This window comes from Coturnix japonica, chromosome 2, assembly GCF_054131305.1.
Source record: "Coturnix japonica strain WE chromosome 2, WE-NBRP24, whole genome shotgun sequence".
Lineage (NCBI taxonomy): Eukaryota > Metazoa > Chordata > Aves > Galliformes > Phasianidae > Coturnix > Coturnix japonica.
Genome location: NC_140664.1, coordinates 55,167,739 through 55,194,362, shown reverse-complemented (window position 1 = coordinate 55,194,362; position 26,624 = coordinate 55,167,739). Strand labels below are relative to the sequence as shown.

Sequence of the window (26,624 nt, the reverse complement as noted above, 5' to 3'; positions counted from 1 at the left end):
CTCACTCCTATCCTCTTCACCATTTCTATGAAGTTCCAGAATAACAGAATTTAAATTCAGATGAGAATACTCTGCCACATTGCACCACCAACCAATGCATAAAGGAATGGAACTGAGCACTACTGGGAGAAAAGGCAAATTCCCTTCTGACAAAGAAAGCATTATTGAAGACCCAAGCTAGTTCTGAGACAGAAAGTACGGCAGAAAAGGTAAATCTTTTATTTAAGGGGAAAAAAGGAAATTTTGAAGAACCAGCAAGATGTGCAGAGTCTAAGAAAACTAAAAATCACCAGGAAGAGGTAGTATCTATGTTTATTAATAAGATAATAAAACAAAATTGCCCCATGAGCTCAGAATATCTCTACAAGAAAGACAGAGGGAAAAAAAAAATGATCCAACAGTACATCCTCTACTATGCTTGTTACAAGAAAGATGAGAAAGGCTTTGGGGACATGATGCTGAAGTATTAGTAACTAATATTGGCTCATCTGATACAATGTGAATATCTCATGACTTGAATCAAGAGAAAATCTCTCAAGCAAATTGAAGCAAGAGGTTTCCTTGAGGATTAGAGATGTCAGAGTAGCAATACAGAAGCAAAGAACTATCTAATTGTGATAATCATTATAGAGATGATTGCTTATGAGAAAATAAAATCTTGTCTGTACGCCTGGCAGATCATGAAAAAAAAAAGATAATAGCTTGTCATATTATTGAACAAAATGGCACTGATAATAATTAGTGGTTATTTTTTAATACGCTCACATGGGAAAGTATGCTTTGTATCCAGATAGGGTACTAAAATAGAGACAAGAGTGAAGGGCTGAACTTCAAAAAAAGACCTTCCACACTGTGTCTTTCACTACTGTCCATGACCCCATCACTGGTTGACTGCAAAGCTAAGATTTGTGAGGAAGTGACAGAAAAGAGAAAGCCAATTCTAAGCACATTTTTTATGGATAACCTGAGTGAATGAAACCAAGTGTTTCATGAGAGTGAATGAGACCGTGATTAAACAGAAAAAACGTGAGACAAAAATAGCCATTTGTTCAAACAACTTAGAAGTGAATTTTGGATGAAACAAGTATGGTGCATTTTACAGTATTACAACACTCTGCACAAATTTCCCAAGCATAGAATATGAGGGTGAGAATATCCTCTGATCACAGTATAAAGCAAATTATGCATTCTTGACAACTTCTGAAGCATTATAAATTTTTCAAGAGGAACAAAGAAACAAAGAAATCGTTATTTAGAGGATTCAGGAAATACCTCATAAAATTAGCTTAATATCCATATTATAAATATGGCAAATCTATATAAGCAACGTAAGTATTCAACATTTGATTGCTATTGCAAATTGAGACCAAAATTCTAAGGAACTGAATGAAACTTGACATTAGTTCAGTGAATCAGCTTAAATCCAATGCAAAGGAGAAGGGAAAAGGACAGAGAACAATACAAGGTGTAGACTGTAGGTGTAGATCCAAGATGCTAATTATTAGAAGTATTAAATCAATAATCACTAATAACAATTATACACTTGTTTGATTTTATTTACTGTTTATCATAGTTATTTTCTTTTCTGCTGCTAAACAACAATGGGAAAACTAGAAAGCTGACTTCATCCCGAAATAAGTTCTATAAATAAATGATGAATATACTCCCAATGGGAATCACTCAATAGGCATGTGAGAGAAGAGGGATGTACAAGCATGAATGACTTGAAAAATAACTGTATAGGGAAAGCTGCTGGATAAACTCACAAAATAAAAGTTGTGAATTTAAATATTTTACCAGGAGGGGGAGGAAAAGAGAAGTTCTGAGCTGAATTATGACAGTTATTTATAGCAGACATATTAAATGTAACATGAATTGTAGAACAGAATACTGGAAATACTGCTAAGGCCCCAAGACTATTGGATGTGCCCTAAGTAAAAGCATTGGTATCTTCCTCTAATCTACTGAGGGGGAAAAGAACTTTCTGATGGCTGTTTTGTGTTAAGGTGGCTCAGTCAGCAGTCTGTGCTATTTGCAATATACGTATCTGATGTAAGAATAATTTAGATGATCAACCCAAACAGTCTTCTAGAATGCTATGAATAAATTTAAGAGCTTTTTAAAATGCCTGACATTTAAATGTACGAAAGAAGCACAATAAAACACATACACAAAACATCTGCATCAAAAGAGCATATACCTCATGGGGGTTGTAATCTGGAGGTAACTTCTCCAGCATCTCATCAGCAAGGCGCTGCACCACTGCTTCTCGGGTTTCCTCTCCTCCAGTGCTGCTGTCTTTGGGCTGGATGCTCAGTATTGTATTCAGTGTCTCATTTGCAAGGTTGGTTTGATAAGTTATATCTGCATTAGGGTGCAGTCCAAATACCTTAAAATAAAAAGAGAAAAAAATAGGGGAAAAATGCACTTTTCCTTCTAAGTTTTACCAGTGAAAGGACCCACTGCTACTGATAAACAAGGAAGAAAATCCACAGCCCTATAAAATAATAGAGAATCAGTGGAAGTACATCCATTTAACTGGCCAAGAAGCAAGCACAAATTATACAGAAATATAATACATTAGTGTAGGTTACATCTACAACATTTTCATTCAGATGATGAGTGATTTTGATGTATCTATCTGGTTATCACCACATACCAGGGTTTAGATTATGCTGTGCACACACCGATTCCTTTTCACTGGATCAGACTAGAGCTTGCTGGGAATGTGTCATGTGCAGACACTGACCCCTCTCCACTACCTTTTCCCCTCTGCAGATCTACTTTTTGTACCAGGTCAAGTAGATGCCCCTATCAATCAGACCAAGTGCCATTTCTAATGCATTTTGTTTCACACAGGCTTATAAAGGACGGAGCTCAGAGAATAAAAAACAGCCCACAGTTTAAGGAGCTAGAGATTTTATGACTGGTGATAATATTTAGGATGTTTTATGCTTTGAGCTATTTTTGGTTTAAATCTCCTATTCCTTACTTCTACTTCTTTTGAAATTGAATAATTTTATTTAAGATAGAGCTAGCACAGAATTACTGCAAAGCTGCCCTTTGTTTGAATGATAATGGCTTTCTCAGAAACCTCTGCTGAAATATCAGTAAGTCTGTAATTGTCGGGTTGATTGCAGCTTTTCTCCAGGAGGAATTGGATTGTGACTTATTTCACAAACCCTCATTGAATTATAGCTATTAATTATCTCTAACAAACTGAGCCACTGATCCAGCAATGAGGGAAGCTTGCCCCTAAACCAAGCACCAAAGCCAAGCAACATGGTTCTCATGTTTTGTGTTTTTGTACATAATATTAGAACTAGCATCTTCTAAGAAGACATTCCAGCTGATCAATATTTACACGCTCTGAGTATGGAAGAAAAAGAGCCACACGCAGTATTTTTGTATTTGGAAATCTAGAAACTCAGAGAGGAGAAATAGAAGTGGCTGCAATAGTGTCAAAGCTAGCAAAGCAGCACTGATTTACACCAGCTGTGGTACTGACCCTTACAGCAGCACAAAGAACACAGTGCAGACTTAATTCTGCCCAAGAGAGAAACTGGGGTCATAGCTAGCATGTAATTATTTTCCTGGCAGGATTAAACATGTTTTACAGACAGCACTACCTCAACCTGTATATTTAGAGACACAAAAAGCAAAAATATCAATACACTTTATTTCACTCATTTTTTATCAGCATGCGGTGATACACACAGTTGAAGATATGCACTTTTCTGCTTCTGCTCTTGCAGAATAAGGCTTTGTTTGGTTGGTTTTGTACCGGCAGGTTTTGTGGCAGTGCAGTAGCCCAAGTTAAAAGCACAACAAATATCTGTTCTAGTGAATGCAAATTGCTGCAGTGCTAATCCAAAGGCTAATTTCATAATTGGCATAATATTGACAAAGACAGGGGTGTTACATACAAAAAACCCTTTGGTCCTAGGTGTTCATGACAGTGATATATGAGGTATTAAGAAATCAAAGTAAAGAGAGTTTCTTATTTTCTGTGATCCAAAATCTTGGAATCTCGATTTTAAAAGGGATGCTAGATTGTGCATTTCAATTGGTCAGTTTTTATTTAGCCTGATAAAACCTCAAACCCAATTGCTAATGCTCTACACCCCTCTGAAATCAAAATCATTTTCAAAGGGATTTCTGAGTTCAATAGACCCCTTAGAAGTCAGTGTTTATTCTGATCAGAGGTTGAAATTTCATCAAAAGAGCAAAGATGCTGTAATCAGACTTATTCAGTCTCTCTTTCTCAACCAAAATAGAAAAGGAAGGAAATAAATGACACACTGCATTTTTTATTGTGCTTTGACTAGCACAATAGCCTTTGTGGGACAGGAGACCAGGAGCTTAAGAGGTTAAAAGTTTCCATGGGCAATTTTGACAGATTTTGGAATGACTGAATGTTCTTCCTAACCTGTGACAATGTGAAAATGTTTGCATTCTTGGACTTGATCCTATTTACATAAAAGTCAATGGTAAAAGGTGCTTCTCTGTCAGCACAGATGCCCTTGCATCTGCTATCACTACCTTCAGCGATTCAAACCTTTTCAAGTTTGTTTTATGAGCATGGATTGTTCTCAGCCTCCTTTCTAGCACATTATCAGTAATAGAAAATCAGTTTTTTCTATTCAATCCTGCCTATTTAATTTTAATAGAACTTACCCATAAAGGCATTTATCAACTTTATAGCAATGAGACAGGAACTCATAACATTCAGTTCCATTTCAATTTTAGCTAACTGCAACACATGTAGCTGTGTTAGAGAGAGCAGGATGTCCCATTTCTGCAATTAACGTGACCACTGCAGTATACACACATGTGGTTGTGAATGTAGGTTGCTCTGAAAGTAAAATCTACTTATTTTCTGTGGAAACTACAGCAGATACAAAGAGCAAAATAACACTATTTGAATGAGACACCACTGAAAAGAGTCTGGCTCTGCCTTCTTTATACACTTTCAATAGGTATTTAAATGTACTGGTAAGATCCCCCATGAGCCTACTCTTGTTCAGGCTAAAGGGTCCCAGCTCTCACAACCTTTCCTCATACGAAAGATGCTTCAGTCCATCATCTTTACAGTCCTGTGCTGAACTCACTATCTTGCCCATGTGGATCAGAGCACATGAATGTGAGCTTTTCTCTGAGTGCTTGAAGAAGGCTTTACCTTTTTTGTCTTCCTAATTAGAAGACCTATAGTAGACACTCAATACAGTAGCACCCATACTGCTCTGCCTGTTAATACTGCCTATACATTCCTGGCTCCACAAAATACTTTCTCTAACAAAAACTCCCTTTAATACTTTAAAATGTTTTACCTCAGGTGTATCAACCACTGGCAATTGTTCTATGTACTGGAGATAGTCTTCAACTGTTTTCCCTTTTGGAATCACGTAATCTTTGTAGAAGCAAAATTTGTCGCTGAACATATGCTCTCCGAACCACACTCTTGCAAATGTATTCAGCAGTGCTTTGTCGAGGTCATCGGTCACACGGCCGCCGTACTGTACTTCTCCAAGCATATAGCGAACGCAGCTCCAGTTCACTCCGCGCTTAATGTCCATATCATCCAAATGATTCTGAACAAATTGCACACTGGCTGTGAAGTCTGCCTGATTAAATTCATAAGGAATGTTCCAACCCAGTGGACCAAACTTCCTTCTTTCCTGCAAGATAGGTAGAGTTAAAGATAAAAGGCTGATTGTAATTTTGAAGAATATGTTGAGTGTAGAAGAATACATAAAATATGCTGGAGCTGTATTCCACTAACTTTAAAAAATGATTCTTCACATAACACACATGAGTTCAAATGCTTGATTAATTATCTAGTAGTTAAATGTTTTTCTTCATTTATCATCACCAGTAGAGACAGATAAACAAAGAAGAGAAATATAAATATTTTCACAAAGAAAAAGAAAAAAATTCCTCTTTTTAAAGTAGTCAATCTGTGAATCTAGAACTGTCATTTTTGAATTTCAGAAATGAAGGTACTGTTTTAAGAAACAATGTCCAAATCACACTAGCCTCGATAATTCTTTATGGTTCTTTTTCAGTGGGTACATAAATAACACTGAAGTCCCTGCATGGTGGAGGGGCAGGTAGCAAAAGCAGTTTCTTACATAATGATTTACAGATGCAGCTAGCAGTGTGTGGATCTCAGGGCAGTGTCTGATATTTACACATTCTAAATCTCCACCAAGAAGATGACTTAGAGTCAAGTGCACTTCAGGCTGCCATTTGGACCACAATGTTTGTATTGATTTGCTAACACAGGCCTTACATCTAAACATGTTTTTCATTCTCTAACAGATGCATTCACAAGTGAGCATGGCTTCATGACAGCAGAATATGAAATATGATTTGAAACCTGAACAGTTGTGTGAAGAAATGCTACAGCATATAGTAATGGTTTCCACTGTGGCATGTTGCTCACTTCTAGGTGATCCTGAGTGATAGTAGAATAAGTTCGTTTTAAGCTAGCTTTCACACCTAGAAAATAAGAATAAAAATGCAAAAGATGAGCAAAAAAAAAAAAAAAAGAAGTATGGAACCAATAATTCCAATTTCTGTTAAACAAGATTCACGCCGGCAGTTTACAGTTTCATCATACATGTAGCTTCAAATAATCCTTCTGTAGCAACGATCTTTTCAGCTGGTCATGCCAAACAAAGTTTAACCACATTTTGTTTCAGGTAGAAGATGATGGACCAAATTATATTAAATTCTTGCATACAGAAGGAATTACACCCAATTTACACCGATTCTAAATGTTACCAGTAACAACTGAAATTCAAACATAACTATTCAGCGACAAACAATAGAATCATAGAATCATAGAATCACAAAGTCGGAAAGGACCTACAAGATCACCTAGTCCAACCATTCTCCCATTACCATTGCTACAGCAAACCACTAAACTATATCTCCTAGCTCTTTATCCAGACACCTCTTGAACACTGCCAGGGATGGCAACTCCACCACCTCCCTGGGCAGCCATTCCAGTGCCTGAAAACTCTCTCTGAGAAAATGTTCCTTCTTATGTCTAGCCTAAACCTCTTCTGGTACAAAGAGAAGAGACACCTAACATGTAAAATGAAATACAGCACTAAACATCCAAGAGGCTGTTTCAGCATTTACACATAAAACAAGTCTCTCATTAGCCATACAATACCAAGCGTGAGTTACTCGCTCCTTCTTATGATAATCTCCACCTAACCAGCTTAACAGAAATCTAAAAATATGGATTTCTAGTGCAGTAAATAGAATACTGAGGCCATAGTACTCCCAGTGAGAAAACAAAAGCCTTATGCTTCTTTCCTACTTCGGAAAGATCTTGAAGAACACTATTCAAGCAAACACATTTTCAAATATCATATATCAAAATAAAGCTCCAAAATTAAGAAGAATTCATCAAACTAAGCTTCTTATCACAGCATGCTATGAACATAGTGGGACAGTATCAGAAAACTGCAACTGTTTGTATTTCATCCTGACTTAAATTGTTACCCCAGGCATATTTCTGTTATTAAATGCAAGCTGTAAATTGGCAATAGCCTGGATTATAAAACTGCCTCTTGGAGTTATAGGCTGTTATCATTTGAAAGGATTTATGATTTGAATGATAAGGAGGGGTCACAGCACAATCAAAAATATGCTGAGCACTGAATATAAAAGGGTGGAGGAGAAGAGAAAGAGATGAGAAATTTTTATCAAGAGACTGACTAACTGCTCTTGAGAGTGAAGTATGTACAGGGAAAGAGGATGCCTTTCACTCCAATCAAACGCTTTGGTTAGAAGCCTTACTAATATGCAAAGGATGAATACTGAAATAAGAGTTTTAAATGACTGAGGGATTAAATTTGACCGTGGATACAAATTCTCAGCCCCCACTGACTTCATTAACTGAAATCAGTGCTAACATGCATATAAATGCAGGTCAAGTTAATGCATTACACAGTCAAATATGAGGGAGTTACAAGACAGAGTAAGTGTTAGGATTGAGGATGTTTCTTCTAGAGTTCAAAATATGAGGGCTGCTTCAAAAACAATGCCTCCTATTTCATTATGTTGGCCCACTACATCAGGGATGGATGTTGGTGGTATTGCAGTAGAGGCTGAACCTTCCCACAGTATTCCAATGTTGCCACGTGACAGAGGGCAACAGAGGGGTAGTCTGACACAATGGCAACAGACACCCACAGATATCCATCGGCACTTGCTGAACGTTTATGGAGATCAAACAGTGGACATGATATGAACATGGCGAGGTAGTGAGTAGTGCATTTTAGTGGTGGTGACAGAGACATGAAAGGCAAGCCACCTTCTGACAGCCATGCAGAATTTTACAACAGCAGCATGCAGACTCTTGTTCATCGCTGTCAAGAATGCATAGTTAATGGTGGTGAATATGTTGAAAAGCACTGTTTTATAGGTGAGATTTTGCTCTATCAAATTGTGTTATTGTGCTTTTTTATCTGTTGTAGTTTTCATGGGAAAAAAAAATAGGAGGCATTACTTTCAGAGTGACCTATGTACAAATACAGTCCTTCCTCATAATACACAATTAGCAACATGGTAAGTTACTCCTATAAATATAAAAATTACATCTGCAGATAGCAGCGTGGTTTGAGTAAGAGAGGGGCAGTCAGCAGCAGGACAGTGTCTCGCTCCAATTTATAGGAGGGAGAAGGGGTTCTTTGGTATATGGATACCCAGCATGAGATTAAGAAACAATGGTTCAAATGTTGGTCTGACCAGTTTATTACAAATCTTAATCAGGGAGATGGGGAAGGGGAGGATGGACAGTTTAGGGTGATGGGGAAGGAAAGGCAGGCAATAGTAAAGATAGAAAGAGGCAAGAATTGTGTAAAGAGGGGATAGTCACCACCAGGATCCAGCAGAAGTCCAATTGCAAGACGTTCTGATGGTCTGTGGCAAAAGTACAGGGGGAGGGAGCAGCAGCATGGCCGGGCTTGGGCAGCAAGCGGGTAGCGGGAAGAAGCCACGGGGTAAGTCCAAGAGCAGGCAGCAGGATTCAGGTAGCAGTTCCAGGAGACTCCATCAGTGAGCAGGACTTTGTAGTGAGGGATCTGATGGCAGACACCTTCTTCTTCAGCATGCAGGTCTCAGGTCGTGAGGAATCTGTTGTCAGAAACCTTGTTCTTCTTCAGCACGCAGGCATCATGCTGTGGGGAATCTGATGTCAGAAACCTCTCTTGTTCACATTGTGAGAAATCTGATGTCAGAAAACCTGACTCCATGGTCACCGATCCTTCTTTTATCCTCTTTTTTTTTTTTTTTTTTTCTTACTACATGACATCCCTGGGTTTGTGGGTAAAAGTCATGTGCAGCACCCCCCCTGAGATGGCCATATTCTTCCTGGTCATTCATATGCAGCTTATCTCTCTCTCATTGGCCCTGGCCTCATCCATCTGTATCCCTCAGACAAATGATTTCTCAGTCCTTGACCAGGACTTACTTGGACTTGTTCATGTGATCTTCAGCAAGCTCTTTTGAGTCAATGGTATAAAAGAATAATCTCATACAGACGGCTATAAGTTAGAGACTAAGAAAAGGTGGATTATCTCCTATCAGACAGAATCACTCTATACAGGTGAGGCTGGAAGGGGTCTCTGGAGGTTACCTTGCCCAACACTCCTCAAAGCTGGATCAGCCAAAGCTTGTCACTCAGAACCTTGTCCAGTTGGGTCAGGAGGAGAGAGCCTTTAAAAAATCCAAACAAGCTTTTCCAGTCACACAGAGACCATTTTCACACTTGGTCTTTTTTCTACTGCTATACAGAAATTGTCTGGATTTCCACTTATGTCCATCACTTTTGTTCTTTCATTTGGCACCAATACAAAGCCTTGCTGTTTTCTTTGCTCCCTCCCATCACATGTATACATGCGTTGATAAGGTGTCCCTAACCCTTTCCTTCTCAGGATTAAACAATCACAGCTCCTTCAGCCTTTCTTCATACATCAGATGCCATTTAGTATCTTTGTGAACCCTCACTGGACTTGTTCTAATATGTCCATGTGTTTTCTGCACTGAGAAGCTCAGACTTGGACAGCGCTGCTTCAGTACAGAAGTATCACCTTCCTCATCCTTTCAGAAATGATCTTCCTAAAGCAGTACTAGCTGCTGCAGGCCATCTTTGCTCCAAGGCTGTATTTCCGCCTCATGTTCCATTTTATTTCCATCAGGAGCAAAATATCCTTTCCTGCAAAGCTGTGTTAGCAGCTGCTCAGACCCATCATGTATTTGTGTATGGAGTTCTTTCACTCCAGAGGCAGTGTCTGGCATTTCCCTGTGTTGAAGTTCAACAGATTTATGTTATCCCACTTCTCCAGCCTGTCAGCCTCCCATTGAACAACAGGACCATCTGGTATATCAGCGCTTTCTTACCACTTTGTATCATCTATACATATTTTCTGAGGATGCACTCTCTCCCACTGTCCAGGTCATTAATGAAAATGTCAAACATTACAGGCTCTAGTATCATTCTCTATGGTCCAGCTCTCCAGCTGGATTTGTGCAGCTGACCACAACACTTTGAGCCTTTCATGCAATTCACTCTGTCTCACTGTACACTTGTGAAATCTCTTCTTCATTAGTGTGTCTCTAAGGATGTTATAGGAGGTAGTGTCAAAAGCCTTTTCATCACCCTTTGCTGCCCCTCATCAATGGTGCATGGTTTCCTGGCAGCCATGGAAAAGCCAAGTACACCAAGAACAGATATTGTTCAACATCTTCTTCAGTTGCTTAAATAAGGAGACAAAAGGCAACCTCAACAAATTTGCAGAAAATGATAAAGAGTGGTTAACATACTAAACGGTGGAGCAGCAACTTAGATGGATCTTGAGAGCCCTGAAGACTTCATAAATAGTACCTGCATGAAGTTCACAAGAAGTGAAAAGTCCTGCATCTCTGGCAGAACAATCCCATGCACTTGTACAAGCTAAGATCTCACTGAGTCCAACTGATAATCATCTCAAGGTTATTGCAGATTCCTGGTCCACTATAGGACTGTCATAGCAAATAAAACAAATCAGATATTAGACAACCTTTGAAGGAACATAGCCAGCAGATTGAATGAAATTATCATCATTTTTTCCTTAGTAATGATCATGCTTCCCCTCAGAAACAGTGCCCACTTTTGGCATGTAAAAGAGGTGTGGAGAAACAGAACAAGTCTATAAATGTGGCATGGAGCAAAGAGTGCGTGACCTACAAAAACAGAGATGTAAAAAACAACTTAAACTGTGAATACTGAAAGGCAGCAGTGTGTGTATATATGAGACAGTGCCTGTCCAAAACTGAGAAGTTGAAGCACAGACCTGTCATTTCGTATGAGTGGTACAGGGTCCAAAAACTGAGTGAGTCAGAATGATCCAAGTCAGAACAGTGTCAGTCAGGGAGCTGATCACACGCTGTGCTTGTGCATGTGGACTAAGGTTGGGGAAATTGGCAGATTAAGGGTGCAGAAAATTGCAAGATAAATGCATGGATACAAATACCAGGGGTTGCCCAAAGACCTAGGCCAGTGTTCAAGATGAGTTGTTACATGCAGCTACACAGCATAAAGCTGACTTGACTTTCTGCTGATTTTCCATCTGAGCGTCCTGGACAGCAGTGTTCTCTCAAATGGGAAGGAAAACCAAGGCCAAACAAAAGCATCATATGAGGGAAACACAAGAAAGTGAAAGTCTAAAGCAATCGCAAATCAGATCTACCAGAGGTTCACATTTACTCTCTTGTTGGTTACAGAAGATAAAGGGTAGTAGTAACTATTCAGTAGTAGTTCTGTAGTAACAGAATACTTGAAGGGTATTCAGTATAGTAACAAATTCAGTAGTAACAAATACTTGAAGGGCAATGACAAAGGTGCTGGGATCAGACTTTTTACAGTAGTGCCAGATGACATATGAAAAGCAACAAGCCACAACTACATACTGCAGTGTGGGACACTGAGGCCAAGCGTTCAGAAGTGTCCTTCAATTTCATTACCCACAAGAGCACAGGATCAGTTCTCCTCTGCATCCTTGGGTGGAGTCATCAGGATGGCAAGAAAAGAGTGGCAGCAGGCATTAAGTTTAAGAAAGTTCCACTGACAAGATCCACAGGGTTTACCCAAACAACAAAACACCATCAATTTCTGTTACAGAACAAAGTTTTTCTCCCCAAAAGAAGTATGCTTTACATGTTGCATGACTGACTTACAAAGTGCCATATTTAGCACTTTGAGAGAATAAGGACTAAAGCATAGTGTAGATTTCAATGATACAGAGAGGAAATAAAATCAAGCCTCCTTTTTTACACAGACCCAAGAAACGCATGGTTTCCTACCTTGAGGTGGCTCATTAGTAAATTTGATAGACGCCTGTAAAAGATTAATAGGAAACTCTGGATGAGCCTCTGTAGTTATCCAGGTCCTGAAACCTTCACTCACTGATTCTGTCGTTGTGATGGTATCCATTAATTCATTAAGAAACACTAAGCCAAGGTGGCAGTTCTGTAGAAGGAGCCATCCTCCATCTTGCATGCACTGATTTAACAGGCGCCTTGCATGGACTTCCTGGCCTTGACCCATTGAAATGGCACGACAGGGAATGTTCTGGAAAGTAAATAAGTTTTTATTTGTAATTTTTTTTTAAATATAATTCTCTGCAATGATTGGCTACATGTTTACTGCTTCTGTCAGCCAATATATAGTGACATTGTGCCACAAAGAAAACCACTAACATCAATGGGAGTCGATTATAGCAAAACAGAAAAGCGTAAGATGAAAAAAGAACTCAGGAAGGTATCTGGAAAAGAAAAACTGGCCATATACAACTATACAACTCTGTAAATAAAATGCAGGAAAACTCCCTCTTGCTTAAATTCTTTTCTGTCCTTACTTGTTAATAAGTGATCCCCAGACTTAGGTTAGCTGCTGGCTTCTAACCAGGAAAATTAGAATTCCCAAATTCAGTTGAGTACATTATTCCACATATATTGTAAATACAGGTGGAGTTGGAGGCAAGAGAACTGATGAAAAGACTTAGTTTCATGAACCGTTTCCTGCCTAAGACCTACAGCTGATTATCCCTCATGCCATGAGCTATGAACTTCATAAAGACTTACCAGTCTGGGCATATCTTCATCTGTCTAAAAGCTTAATGTTAGGTTTTCCTGCTATGGACTGCCATTGTGAAACAAAACAAAACAAAACAAAAAACAAAAAACAAAAAAAAAAAAAGAAGAAGGAAGAAAGTCATCCAGTCCTAAACAGTGTGGATGAGGCTGTAGGAGAGAAAGTTTAACCATAAAGATACAGAGTGTGATGGGTCATTTCGCCTTAGGATCAGGGAACAGGTCCTGACCTGGTTTTACTGAATAGCATAAACACAGCTACTGTATATGATCCTTCACATCCTGGAAAAAGATTTAAGAAGAAAACACCAAGTATTAGAAAGTAGTTATATCCTGCTCTCAGATCAGTATAAAAATGAAACTCCGGCCAAAAGCAGGAAAACTAAATAACACGAAAGAAGTAAAGCTGAATAAGCTGTGAAGCCATGTGTAGAAGGGACAAAAACTTTCTCTTTTCTACATAGTATCAGAGTACAGCTAGCAATTCTATAGGTCAGACACTATCACCATCCCTACAGACTACACAGACATTCAGTTAGTTCAGCATTCCTTATCAAAGCATCCGCTCATAATTTGCTCCTCTTAGCAATGTTTCATCTCAAATGCACACTCATTAATGGTTATAGAAACATCAAGAGAAGGAAAAAATATATTTTCACTATGGATTGTCCTTTTATTCCTTCTAAAAGGCTCTTATCCAAATATTTGCCTACAGAATGTTTCTGTAAATAGTGAGTCATACCAGTATATCAGTGTCATCTTAATGCTGATGAAATTGCTATAATCTTAGTCATCCCGGTGTCCCTAACAGTTTTGCTAAAGGTTCTATGCAACAATCCCTAAGTAAGAAACAAATAGTATAATAATTAAAATATCCAGTTTTAATGAAGTTAAAATGCTAGGCGGTGTGAATTTCATTTTAATTCAGAAGGTTGAATTTTCACTCCAATTTCAAATGAAAGCACTGGGGGCATAAATCCAACTAGTTTTAAAATAGACCCAGCAAGCTTTATAAGGGTGATTATATAGCTAAGGAGTCGCAGCTAATGTTTCCATTTCTTTGAGAAGTGGTCATCTGAAGAATAAAATTTTAGAGTGAAAGATAAATTCTGGTTATTAATTTGAACACTTCCAAGTGTAGATAACTGATTTATGTTGTTAATATGATTTTCAGCCTGACTTATTATTATTCTAGCTATGCTTCCTTAAAACATGAAAACATTTTAAAACTGCCCACTGCAATACACTTTCAAAATGACAAGAAAACCTGCTGTTTTCTTGACAGCCAAAATTAGAGAACACTTTCTATGAGCACTTGCCCCAGACTGATGAAGGCCTTGCTTTGGATTTGATGGAATGGGAGAATGTTTTGTTCCCCCCACTGCTGACTTCAGTGACTCTGAATTAAGTGACCGGCTGACTTCAAGTGACTCTGTATGGAGTTCAGCACACCTCACCCCTTACATGGCCAGTGGGATAGAAAAACTCAGCTCCTGGATGCAAGTCAGAGTTACATTTCAATCATGTACTCTGAAATGTTTTCACAGGCACCACTCTTCATTGATTACTAAAAATTATCTCATATCCAAGAGAGCATAAGTACCTATCTAGGAATCTGATTTGCAGGATATGCACATTGAAGGGCAAATTGGGTGACAGAAAACACCATCACAAAACTGATACTCAAATTGGTATTCATACCACAGGCCATGAAAAAACAACAAACAAACAAAAAACAGACTCCAATTGGGAACAGCTAAAATATAAGGGACTCAAAAGTTGTTCATTTCCAGCCTATAAATATTCTTGCAGTCAGTATTTTGTGAATAGGAAAAATACTGTTCTTCCAACACATTTCTTCCACTAAGTCTAAAAATCCTGCTCAACCAACTACCTTTCTCCCCTTGCCTATGTTGGTACATTGGCTGGTTATCTGGTTTTGGGACAAAGGTTGTGCCCTAACATTAAGCACTGATGCAAGAGTTAGATCCTAGCTTTAAACATCTAACATAATGATCAGATATATAAAATAAAAGGAGCCTGGTTTTCAAGGATGAGTACCCAAACTTTCTAATTAATAATCCAGAGATTTGTGTGCTGTACTCCCTTTTGCAAGTGAATTTTACTTAGTGTGTAAAAAATTCTGCACCTATAAATGAAGATACATTCTATCAAGGAGGAGAATTTATGGAGAACAACTGTGAATAACATATTCTCAGGAAAATTATATTTGTATCTACTCTGTGACTTATAAAAAACAAAGCATGGAGTGCTGTAAGGAATGTTGCATTTATGCCTCAAGTGAATTGATGGATGAGGAATAATCAAAATCATTTTTTCTATTGCTACATTTTTATATTGTTAATTTATATTTCTGTTCTTCCTGTAACTGTCCTTACTGTGGTCTCCTCCAGTGAATGGGAAGGAGCTTACACCGCAAGTAATGCTTTGCTCTTATAGCTAAATCTTTTCACTAAGTAATGGACCATCCTGGTCTGCTGCACAAAGACAGGGGGCTCATTGAAATAAAAGACCTGGAAAAAGCAGGAAAGTAACATTTTCATTTCCTCAGAATATTCATTTTGGTTACTGGTCCAAAATTAAGTTGCAGAAGACAATGGTATGAATAAAAATTTCACCACTAGGATAGACATAAAACATGGAAATAACATTTCTAGTTCAAGAGACAGACATAATAAATGTCTTGGTCAGCTCTAGCAAACTCAGTTTAAGATACCTTTGATTTCGCAAGACGTTCTATATTTTCAGTGGGATCGGACCCCACTGATAAAAAGCATGTCAGAGGTGTTCGACAGTCACTTTCTGACCACATTGCTTCCATTTCAAGTATAAATCCTTCTGCGTATTTCACACCAATGGATTCTGCAATGTAGTGTCGAGCCTAAAAAGCAAATCAAAACAAAACAAAGCTATCAAAACCATAAATATTTTATTTTTAATTTACCAGATTGGTAGATAGCCAAGTGAAAGAGTTGCTTGATACCCACCACATTAGTTCCTCTAAGCACACACTGTTGACACTGGATCTACAGCATAGCAGTCTGGGCAAATCTTTCAACTGACTGAGTTACAGTCTTCCATATATTTGTTGGAAGTGGAAAAAGAAATTCTCCCATCCAGTGATTACTCAATTCATGTCTCTTATGCTTACTATCTACTTCTACTAAAATAAACACAGCTCAGACTACAGCCTTAAAGGTCTCAGCCTTTTCTATGCCTCTATTTTCCTCTTTTCATGGACATTTTCTAAAAGGATTTCTAAGCTGTAAAGGATTTCAAAGGTGTATGAAAGACTTTTTTGAAAGCCATGATTTTCCAACTGTGCAAACAACCAGCTGAGGTGTGCATTATGGAAAGAAACACCCAAGATCAAAGGAGACTGAGCCAGATGCCAGATTCAGAAAAAAACACATCCATCAATAAACAAACCTTCCTCTACTGTGACTTCTGTCCTACTGAAAAGAGGTGAAATTTCATAGTAAGTAAAAGAAAGACAGTGGGGAAAGAAGATATAAAGATAAAATAACAGAAACATATCTCCTCTTTCCTCAACAATTAAAATAATTACAGTATTTGAAATCACCATTCAGAGACATTCTTTCTCAAATGTGGTTGCGCAAGACAAGTGTAAGTATTGCTGGATAAGCAGTAGCTAAACAGCCCACTGTTTAGACTGTGGAAGGTGAAGTTGCCATACTTCTCTCCTTTGCCCACTGAAGTGTAGGAAAGGAAGATAAATATATCCTAAATACAGTGTGCTATTACAACATACAATATGTAAAGCTGTGATATGGAAGAAAATCACAGAATCATAGAATCTTAGAATCACAGAATCATAGAATGGCCTGGGTTGAAAAGGACCTCAAAGATCACCTGGTTTCAGCCCCCCTGCTGTGTGCCAGATCGCCAGCCACTAGATAAGAGGTGGCTGCAAAATCAGAAGTACCACTTTTCAGTGCAGCCAAAGATTAAAAAGAAAAAAGAAAAAAAGAAAAAAAAAAAAAAAAAAGAAGATATAATCATATTCTCAAACATCTCTTAGAAACTTGTATAGAGAAGAAAATAGAAATATCACATACTGTTGAGAAACTGCAATCCCATTGCAATTTCAGTATGTGCCATGAGGCAGTCATAATTATTACTTCCTCAGTGTGGAGGGACAGGTAAGTAAAAAGTTCTGCTATTTTATTGCACCTGTCATCGAAGTGAACTGTTTTCTTTCCACATCTTGTGTGAAGAAATATGAATGCATCTTTTAATTCTCTGGAAGAATGCATATGCTTTACAGATTTCAGGGCTCCACTTACAGAATACCATAGTAAAAATGACCAATGTTTTTAAAACTCAAATACAGTGTTATTCAGTGCCCTCGTGTGTTACATTTAAATAAAGCTACTTTTTCCTATATGTATTAGAAGGGCTTCAATATCTTTCTCATTTTTCAAAATACTTCACTCTGTGACAAAACTATGATAAAAAACAAAGTCATGGAACATAAGTTTAGAATCAGTAGTTATAGAGGAGATGCCAGATAGCATAAACACCATATGCAAGTATATCTTACTTGGGCGACTGTATGATCAGGACACCAGCTACGGACAAGGAGAAGCTTACGGAACTGATCCAGTAAGCTGTCATACCCATCAGGAACAACAGCTTTTTCAGGTGCCTCTGCATCAAACCAAGCTTTCCAGGCCTTTTCATTCCTAACAACTTGAACCAGAAGCTCGTTAAAAGGGTGCAAGCTAGATAACTGCACAAGATTGAGCCATGTCATGTCAAGGATCCACTTTTTTGGTTTCGGTTCCACAGAATTTAGATCCAAACTGGCACCTCCTGCAAAGAAAAATATTTATATGGAGAAACAAACATGCAGACAAACAAACAAAAGATTGTTAATGCAGAAAAAGAAAAATAATAACAAGTAATCTAAAATACTGAATTTTGTTATCTGGGGGATAAAAACCTTTGTAAAACAGGACACAGAGACCTAGAATTATGCATAGAAGAGTTATTTAATGAACAATGAATGGTCTCAGTGTCTCCCAGAGCTGATATCCCAGTATTATTTGAGTTTCTTTATATGAAGAGGTAGAGCAATACTTGCTCTACAATAATTAAACACAAGTGTTCTGTTCAGATGTAGAAAGGATCTATGGTTAGTCCAGCCCTCCTTCACCTATTCTACAGATTGACAAAGCACATGGTACATAACATTTCCAGGACTGCAACTTCAACAGCTCACCCACCATTCCAGCATCATTCCCATTTGTAACCTGAATGCAGCTGAGTCACAGCTGATTATTAAACTGGTGTTCACCAAGCAAGCTAAGATACTTGGATGCAAGAACCTGGTTGAACTTATCTTCATTTGTGACCATGCTTAGCTTATCTTAGAGATGGTGTTTGCCCCCATTATATCTTTATAAATTATACAAAATTTTTATTTTGTCATGGTGTCTTAGCAGTGACATGCTCTGGTAGCATAATGCAGTGAAGGTGATACATTGGGATGTTTTACAATGTCCAACACATTTCCACTTTCTTTTTACAATCATACTTAAATGTGGTACAAAGTACCCATGCCTTCATTTGCCTGCTCACCAGCAATCAAAAGAGATTTTGTTGACTGTCATCCAATGCAAGACTGTTAAATAAACTCATTTTAGCATTATTTTGACAACAATAATCTACATTGCTTGTTTTGTAGATTTTATATTGTAAACTTCTCTTTGGCAATATGCACGTGTTCACTCACCAGTTAAAAAGCACCACTCCTAATGGACAGAACAAACTGCTAGTGTAAGCACTGTGAAATCTGAATTTGGCAGTCCACGGACATATGCAAATAGAGAATATTTATGGAGAAATTACCTTTGATCAGTGTCTCAAACTCACTGTGTGAAATTTTCTTGGCCTGCAAGTCAATCTTCAATGCCAGCAGCAAAGTAAACAGGAATTTGTGATTTTCATACAGCCCTCGAACTGTATACTTGAAGACTTCATAGGTGAGATGCTCAATTATATACAGCACCCTTTTTCCTGTGATCTGAGACTTCTGAGATCTTTCCACTGACAGGTCAAAAATGCCAAGAAACTGCCGTAAGGATGTTTGGTACATGACATTCACCAAACTCATTTCCACAATTAAAAAATAAAGAATGCTGCCACGACCAGCAACCGGCCGATACTCTTCACGTGCAGTATTGATTTTCACCTCTGTCTCCGCTGCTATGCTTAATTTTTCACTGACCTTAAAATTAATTGAAAAGACAATGCTGATTTAGTCATGTCATCTGTGATTTGGACTGCACAAGCAAAAGGAAAAGGTCTTGATTAAGATCACACTGGTATTTTCAGTCAAGCTTTGTGGGTGTTTCAACAGAGGCAATTGTGTCCTCATGTGCTCAAACATGAAGCACAGCAGGATTTGATTCAAATTAACACTTGGAAGGTACATCTGGAATATAGGAAATTATCCAGGTAATAGTTTAATTTTGCAATACTTTTATAACAGACAATAATACTATTTCTACTGTTTGTTAAGAAGGATAATGCTGCATAGAAACTGTAGATTGGAAACAAAAAACAGAAAATATATCTTTCCACAGATAATCTTCAAATTACAATTACAAAATGCATCTGCAAGGCATTCAAAATTTACCTCTTCCGCTGTTGTTTTAGTGATTCTTAGGACTTCAATAAGAGACTCATCTTCAACCAAAGAGCCCTCTGTACTCGTTAGGCGAAAGAGTAGATTATCTTCAAGCTCCTGCATTTTCCTCCTGTTAGATGTCACTTCCTCCATCAGTTGGACTCTTTCTGCCTCAAGTTCCTGGACTCAGAAAATCAGACATTTTCATTAATTATTTTTTTTTTAAAAAACAGCTGTAAAATGGCACAGAAAATTTGATTTAATGCATGATAGATTGGAAGGTTTCCTGCCTCTTCTATAAAATACGGAATCATTATATGCTAGAGTGATTTATATGTATACCACATTTGTTTGATTAATGTTGTGCACTGAGGAGTGAATACGCATCAGAATTACATGAACAAGCTTCCTCAGAGTAAGATGCACAAAGCACCGAAACTAGCTTCCAATGGGAAATGATAAAAGCCACATTGCATTAAGTACCTAAAATTAAATCAGACGAAGGACTGAAAAATGCATTGTATGGGCTGATTTTACATTTTAGGAAAATTGACTGGGTGGCCTCTTCCATTTCAAATATTCTATCATCCTGTGACTCTGCAAGATACATTCCTCCACTGCTTTGAAAATAGAAAATACGACAACAATTATTATCTATGTATGCAAAATTTTTATGCAATTTCTACAAGACAGGAAATGGCAAGTGACAATAACAGACAAATCAACACAATGTCAAGTGAAATGAGGCATCTGTATTGCACAGTCCTACACAGCTTAGAGACACCCTTGCTAGGTGCTTTATTTAATCTATCAAGTCAACATTCCTGTAAGAAAAAGGCAGTTAATAATACCAGTCTGCCTAAACCTACAGCTTTGGTTTATTTTCATTCTTGTCAAAGTGACAAGTTAGAGAACAAGGAGATGTATGAAGTTATAGAGTACATGGGAAGCTCTCTAGTATTTCAGAGAGGGAGTGACAAATTTCTTCGCTCTCACTAACTTCTTATTTGGAAATCTGTTTATAATATATTCTTGGGCCATAAAATGTAGCTCTGAGGAAGCTACAAATAAATGAGCCCTAAAAGAAGAGAATGACTTAGGCCTTGGTCATTCAGATTAAGTTTCTGCATTTTCTCCTCTTTCATTAACACACAAAAAAGGGTCAGAATTACACAATAAGACCAGTTCTGCAGAGTAATTAAATATGCATTTAAGTATGTGCTTATATTCTAATTATGGCCATGCTTTTTTAAGAACAGGCACTCTATCCATTCTATCTGTAAGACTTTAAAGCGTATCTTTCAAAAAAATGAGCAAATATTTCAGATGCCAGGCTTTTGCTTGCAAGTGGATTTCACGACCACATTTGTAACATTAAGACTAGCTGCTCTGAACCCAAACATTGGCAGCAACTTCTTTATCAAAGTAGAAAAAGATGCTGATGATATTTTTTTTTCCAAACAGATAGAGGAGCAATCTTTAAAGCTAAATAAATAAATAAATAAATACTTCTTTGATCATGTATTTCATTGATCACTGTAACAATCATTAAGAACGTCTCAGTCCCTTTAATCTATTACTTTAGCTCAGTGATAATAAATTTGTCTACTTGTTTCTAATAGAAAACCTGCTTTTCAGATTCTCTCTTAATGCTCTGTTTTTTCTTTGAACTAAATTTATCAGAGCTCCCTTGGCTATCCATGGCAGGACATACATCTCTTACTGAGACAGAATAACCATGATTTCTTCATATCTGCTAAATGGAATGGTTTAATAAATGTGGAGCACCTGCAGTAATGTCCCTGTGCAGTAATTAATGCTAATACTAAATAGTTACCCTTGCAGCTCCCTTCGGCTGCACTGGATTAATATTTTTCAGTAAATAATTTCTAGCTTGTATTACTGTATACATTCAGTGTGAATTATGTAACAGCTTTGTCCAGGAAAAGAAAAACAACACCAGAATAAAGGCCACTTGCACCACTTTTTATCTGAGCATTTAAAAGTAGAAGCTTCACTGCAGGCCATGAGAAGTCACTTCTATCTTGAACAGACATTGAAACCTCCTTCTCTCATCAGAGATCTATAATCACCAAACGCCTGATGAGATGGAAGAAGTGGATGAGACCTTCTACAAACAGCTGAAAGTAGCTTCATGACCACAGGTACTGATTCTCATAGTGGACTTCAATCATCCTGGATATTTGCTAGAAAAACAACATGGCCAGGCACACATAGCCCAGGAAATCCCTTCAATGCACCGAAGATAGCCTTCTGAAGCAGGTGGTGGAGCAGCCAGTGCTGAAATGTGTGCTTTTGGGCCTTGTTCTTATAAAGGACTGCCTGTGAATGTGAAGGCCAGGGGCCGCCCTGGTTGCAGCGACCATAAGGTAGCAGAGTTCAGGATCTGACATGGAAGAAAAAAGGCAATAAGTAGGATTGCAACCCTGGACTTTAGGAGAGCCAACAATGACTTCTTCAAGGACCTACCTGAAGATAACCCATGTGTTAAGCACTGGAAGGTAAGGGGGCCCAAGAGAATTGGTTGATATTCAAGCACCACTTTTCCCAAGGTCAAGATTGGTGCAGCTTCAAGAGTAAGACATCAGGTAAAGGTGGCTAGAAACCGACATGGATGAGCAAGGAGCTCATGGAAAATGTCAAATAGAAGAAGGAAGTATACAGAATGCAGAAAAGGGGTCTGGACGCTTGGGAGGAATTTAGAAATGTTGTCAGGGCATGCAAGAATTTGATAAGGAAGGATAAGGCTCACTTTGAATTAAACCTGGTGAGGGAGGTCAAGGATAGCAAAAAAGGATTCTTTAAGTATGACAGTAGCAAAATGAAGACTAGGGAAATATGAGCCTACTGAATGAGGTAGGTGCCCTTTCAGATAATAAATTACACTGAGAAGGAAGAGTTACTGAACACTTTTTTTTGCTTCAGATTTTACTGCTAAGACTGCCCCTCAGAAATCCCAGACCCTGAAGCTAAGAGAGAGAGTCTGGAGAAAGGAAAACTTCTCCTTGGTTGACAATAAACTCACTGTAAAGAAATCCATAGGTCCTGTTGGGACATACCCATAAGTGCTGAGGGAGCTTTCAGTAGTGATTGCCAAACCACTCCCTACCACTTTTGAAAGATCATTGAGAATGAGAGAGTTGCCTGAGGACTGGACGACTGCCAACACTGCACCAGTCTTCAACAAGGGTACTAAGAAGTACCCATGGAACTACAGGCCAGTCAGCATCACCTCCATCCCTGAGAAGGTGATGGAGCAGCTTATTCTGGATGTTGTCTCCATTCAAGTAGAGGAAAAGGAGATTATAAGGAGTAGTCAACATGGGTTCACCAAGGGGAAATCATATTCGACCTCTCCATCTCGACCAAGCTATGTGGTGCAGTCAAAATGTCTGAGAGTTACAATGCTATTCAGAGACTAAGCCTTGAGTAGTGGGCCCAGGTGAACTTCATGTGGTTCAATAAATCCAAGTACAAGGACTTGTACCTGAGTTATGGCAACCCACACTATCATTACAAGCTGAAGGATGTAAGGAGGGAGCGCAGTTATGCAAGAAGGATTTGGGGGTACTGCTGGATAGAAAACTGGATGTAAGCCAGCAAGTGTGCCTTCACAGCTTATGAGAAAGCCAATTGTCCTGGGCTGCATCAAAAGAAGTGTGGCCAGCAGGTCAAGGGAGGTATTCCTGCCCCTTTGCATTGATGAGATCTCACCTGGTGTATTGCGTCCAGATGTGGAGATCACAGTACAGGAGAGATCTGGACCTGTTGGAGCATGTCCAGAGGAGGTCCACAAATATGGTCCAAAGGTTGGAACATCTTCCCTATGAGGACAGGCTGAGAGAGCTGTGGCTGTTCAGCCTGCAGAAAAGAAGGCTCTGGGGTGACCTGAACGTATCTTTCAGTATCTAAAGGGGGGCTATAAGAAAGAAGGGGACAGATTCTTTAGTGTCCTATCTCTATGGTTATAGGACAAGGGGAAATGGTTTCAAACAAAAATAGAGGAGATTTAGATTGGATATAAAAAAAATAAAAGTTTTTTTTTTACAGTAAGTCAGATGCTGGAACAGGTTGCCCAGAGAGGCAGTGAAAGCTCCATCCTTGGAGACATTCAAAGTTGGGCTGGACAGGACTCTGAGCACCCAGATGTATCTGTAGGTGTCCCTGTTCATCACAGGGGAGTTGGACTAGATGACCCTGAAGTGTCCATTCCAACTCAAACGATTCCATGATTCTATGGTAATCTTCTATGTCATGACCAGCTGGGTAGAAGTAGGGAGAGCAGCAGATGTGTACCTCTCCTGCTGGAGAGGAGCTCTGCAGAGAAGGAACCTGGGTGTTCTGGTAGACAACAAGCTGACCACAAGCCAGCAGTATGCCCCTGTGGTCAAGAAGGCCAATGGTATCCAGAGGTGCATTAAAAAGAGCACAGCCAGCATGATGAAGGAAGTTCTCTACCCTCTCTGTTCTTCCCTGATAAGGCTATAATGGGAGTACTGATTCCAGTTCTGGGCTCCTCAGTTCAAGAAAGACAGAAAACTTCTAGAAAGAGTCCAGTGGAGAGATACAAAGATCATTAGAGGCCTGGAGCATCTCCCTTATAACTATAGGTGTAACTCCCAACAGGGAGTTTTACTCCCAACAGGGAAGGAGTAAAATGGATGGGGCAGGTTCTTTTCAGCCTTGCACAGTGACAGAACAAGAGGTGATGGGAAGAAACTGGAATATGGGAAGTTCAGCATGAACTTGAGGAAAATTTATTTACCTTGAGGGCTATGGAATGCTGGAACTAGCTGCCCAAAGACAATGTGGAGTCTCAGATATTCAAAACCTACCTGGACTTTTTCATGTGTAACCAATTTTACTTTTGTTTTGTTTTGTTTTTTAAATTTGAAAGCAGCAGCTCTGCTAACTCCAAATTTGTTACCTTTTCTTACAAAAAATGCAATTATGAAATACTCATTTTGAAATATATAAGACATTCCATTTGCTATGAAATACAACTTTCATGCTTTCATTTTAATGGGAAAAGAAGCAAATATTTCATGTTGGAACAACTGAACAATATAATGAATTTATTGGCTGACTGACGCAGTAAAAAATAATAAAAATGAACAAAACTAACCACAATCCACATTTGTCCCCAGTGTCTATGATGAATTGACTTCCAAGCTTTTGGGTAGTCAGTTCAATTATATCATATGGAAAGAAATAGGAATGACTTAAGAACAGGAATTGTTTGGAGGACATCTCACATCTTGTATTATGAAATTAAATTTCTGAGAAACACCTATGAGAAAATACTCTTCCTTATATTCATTTCAATGTAATCAATAGAAATTTGATTCTAAGAGGGGTCAAGTCTCTTTTGAGGGCTCCTTAAAAATTTCATATCTTCTTGCACACTCGAGCTGGCTGGCAAAAGCAGACTGAATTCAAAAGCATTTATTCATGTAATTCAAATTAAATTTAAAAAAGAATTTAGAAATAAAAGACTTTTGACCGAAAGAGGAGCATTTGCTATATATGAAGGAATAAAAATGCTTTATGTAAGTCATGTATATGCCCATGATGTATTTTTAATGAATAATTTCCTTTTTTCTCTTTCCAAGGCCAGATCTTATAACAAATGTTTAGGTTCTTCAATTCAATTAAGAACTTCACACTGCCCTCCCAAAAAAGCAAGAAAAATAAACTTACACATGCAGTTTTGTTCTTGCATTTGATTTCAGCCAAGACACTCATGGTGCAAATACTGAACAAGTCTTTCCTCTATACAAATATTGTAAATTACTAGACACCTGTTTTTCTGTGAGGATGACACGGCCAAGGAGCTGATCTTCCAACCCTCGCACAGTAACAGTAAAGTCAATCACTGTTGTTCTTGCACTGATTTCTGGAGTATAGGCAGGATTAGCCAACTTCGTTGTCATATAAAGGGTAAACCCTTTCATGACATCTACCTCCTTGTCACCTACTTTCACCTGAAAATAATAATAAACAAAAACAACCTAGTTTTCAAAAGCTGAAATCAGAAAAACAGTCATTTTATCAATGAAAAACAAATCTTTTTTATTATTATTTCATAAATACTTTCTAAACAAATAAGAAAACTCATGAGTTCACTGCTTGTCTTTTTAAGCATAGCAAAGGTATGAATCTTCATATCATCCAGACTATCAGATACCCAGCACCTGCCCTATGTGGGTTCTTTTCTTTCATGTTCACAATTCATCTTACTTTGTGTGCTGAACCAGATTTTATGAAATTTTTTTCCAGGATGTTATCTAGAGCAGGATCAAGTTCCTCTCCAATGTTTTCTATTAAAAGGGGTTGGCCAAGGGACAGGCTGTCTTCTATATGACTTCTGAAGAACTTGTGGTTCATGGCTGTAACCTAGGAAGATTGAATCACAACATAACATGCATTTGTAAGCATACAGAAAACAGTGCAAAATGTATTGCAGCTTTCAAAAATCATACTTATCCTGGGATATCATAGAATCATAGAATATCTTGAGTTGGAAGATGGAAGGAACCATAAAGCTTACCAGAACAGGGGATCACTCTTGCTTTTTTTCTTTACTATTATCTGTATAAGTGGTTAGCTCTCTATCTAGTATTGATCTTTCTATATTGTAACTGTATTTTCTTAATACCTTTTAAACATCAGTGGATTATGCTTGAAACACTTATGTAAAGAAGGTATTTACAGGTTTTGGTGCAGTACCAATCTCGTATATCCCATATCAGATACTGAATTGCCAATTCAGTTTCCA

General features: G+C 38.2%; 1 protein-coding gene across 1 annotated transcript in view; it reads right to left on the bottom strand.

Annotated features, from left to right (window-relative positions):
- Window positions 1-26,624, bottom strand: part of LOC107309909 (dynein axonemal heavy chain 5-like) — a 140,147-nt gene that overhangs the window by 22,440 nt on the left and 91,083 nt on the right. The window contains exons 64-73 of the mRNA XM_085539832.1: window positions 26,087-26,242; window positions 25,648-25,830; window positions 19,835-20,005; window positions 19,045-19,423; window positions 17,735-18,006; window positions 15,887-16,051; window positions 12,361-12,628; window positions 6,380-6,501; window positions 5,331-5,678; window positions 2,201-2,389 (exon numbers count right to left, since the gene is read on the bottom strand). Of these exons, the coding sequence (XP_085395958.1) occupies window positions 2,201-2,389; window positions 5,331-5,678; window positions 6,380-6,501; window positions 12,361-12,628; window positions 15,887-16,051; window positions 17,735-18,006; window positions 19,045-19,423; window positions 19,835-20,005; window positions 25,648-25,830; window positions 26,087-26,242 (2,253 nt within the window). The remainder of the gene's footprint in view (window positions 1-2,200; window positions 2,390-5,330; window positions 5,679-6,379; window positions 6,502-12,360; window positions 12,629-15,886; window positions 16,052-17,734; window positions 18,007-19,044; window positions 19,424-19,834; window positions 20,006-25,647; window positions 25,831-26,086; window positions 26,243-26,624) is intronic.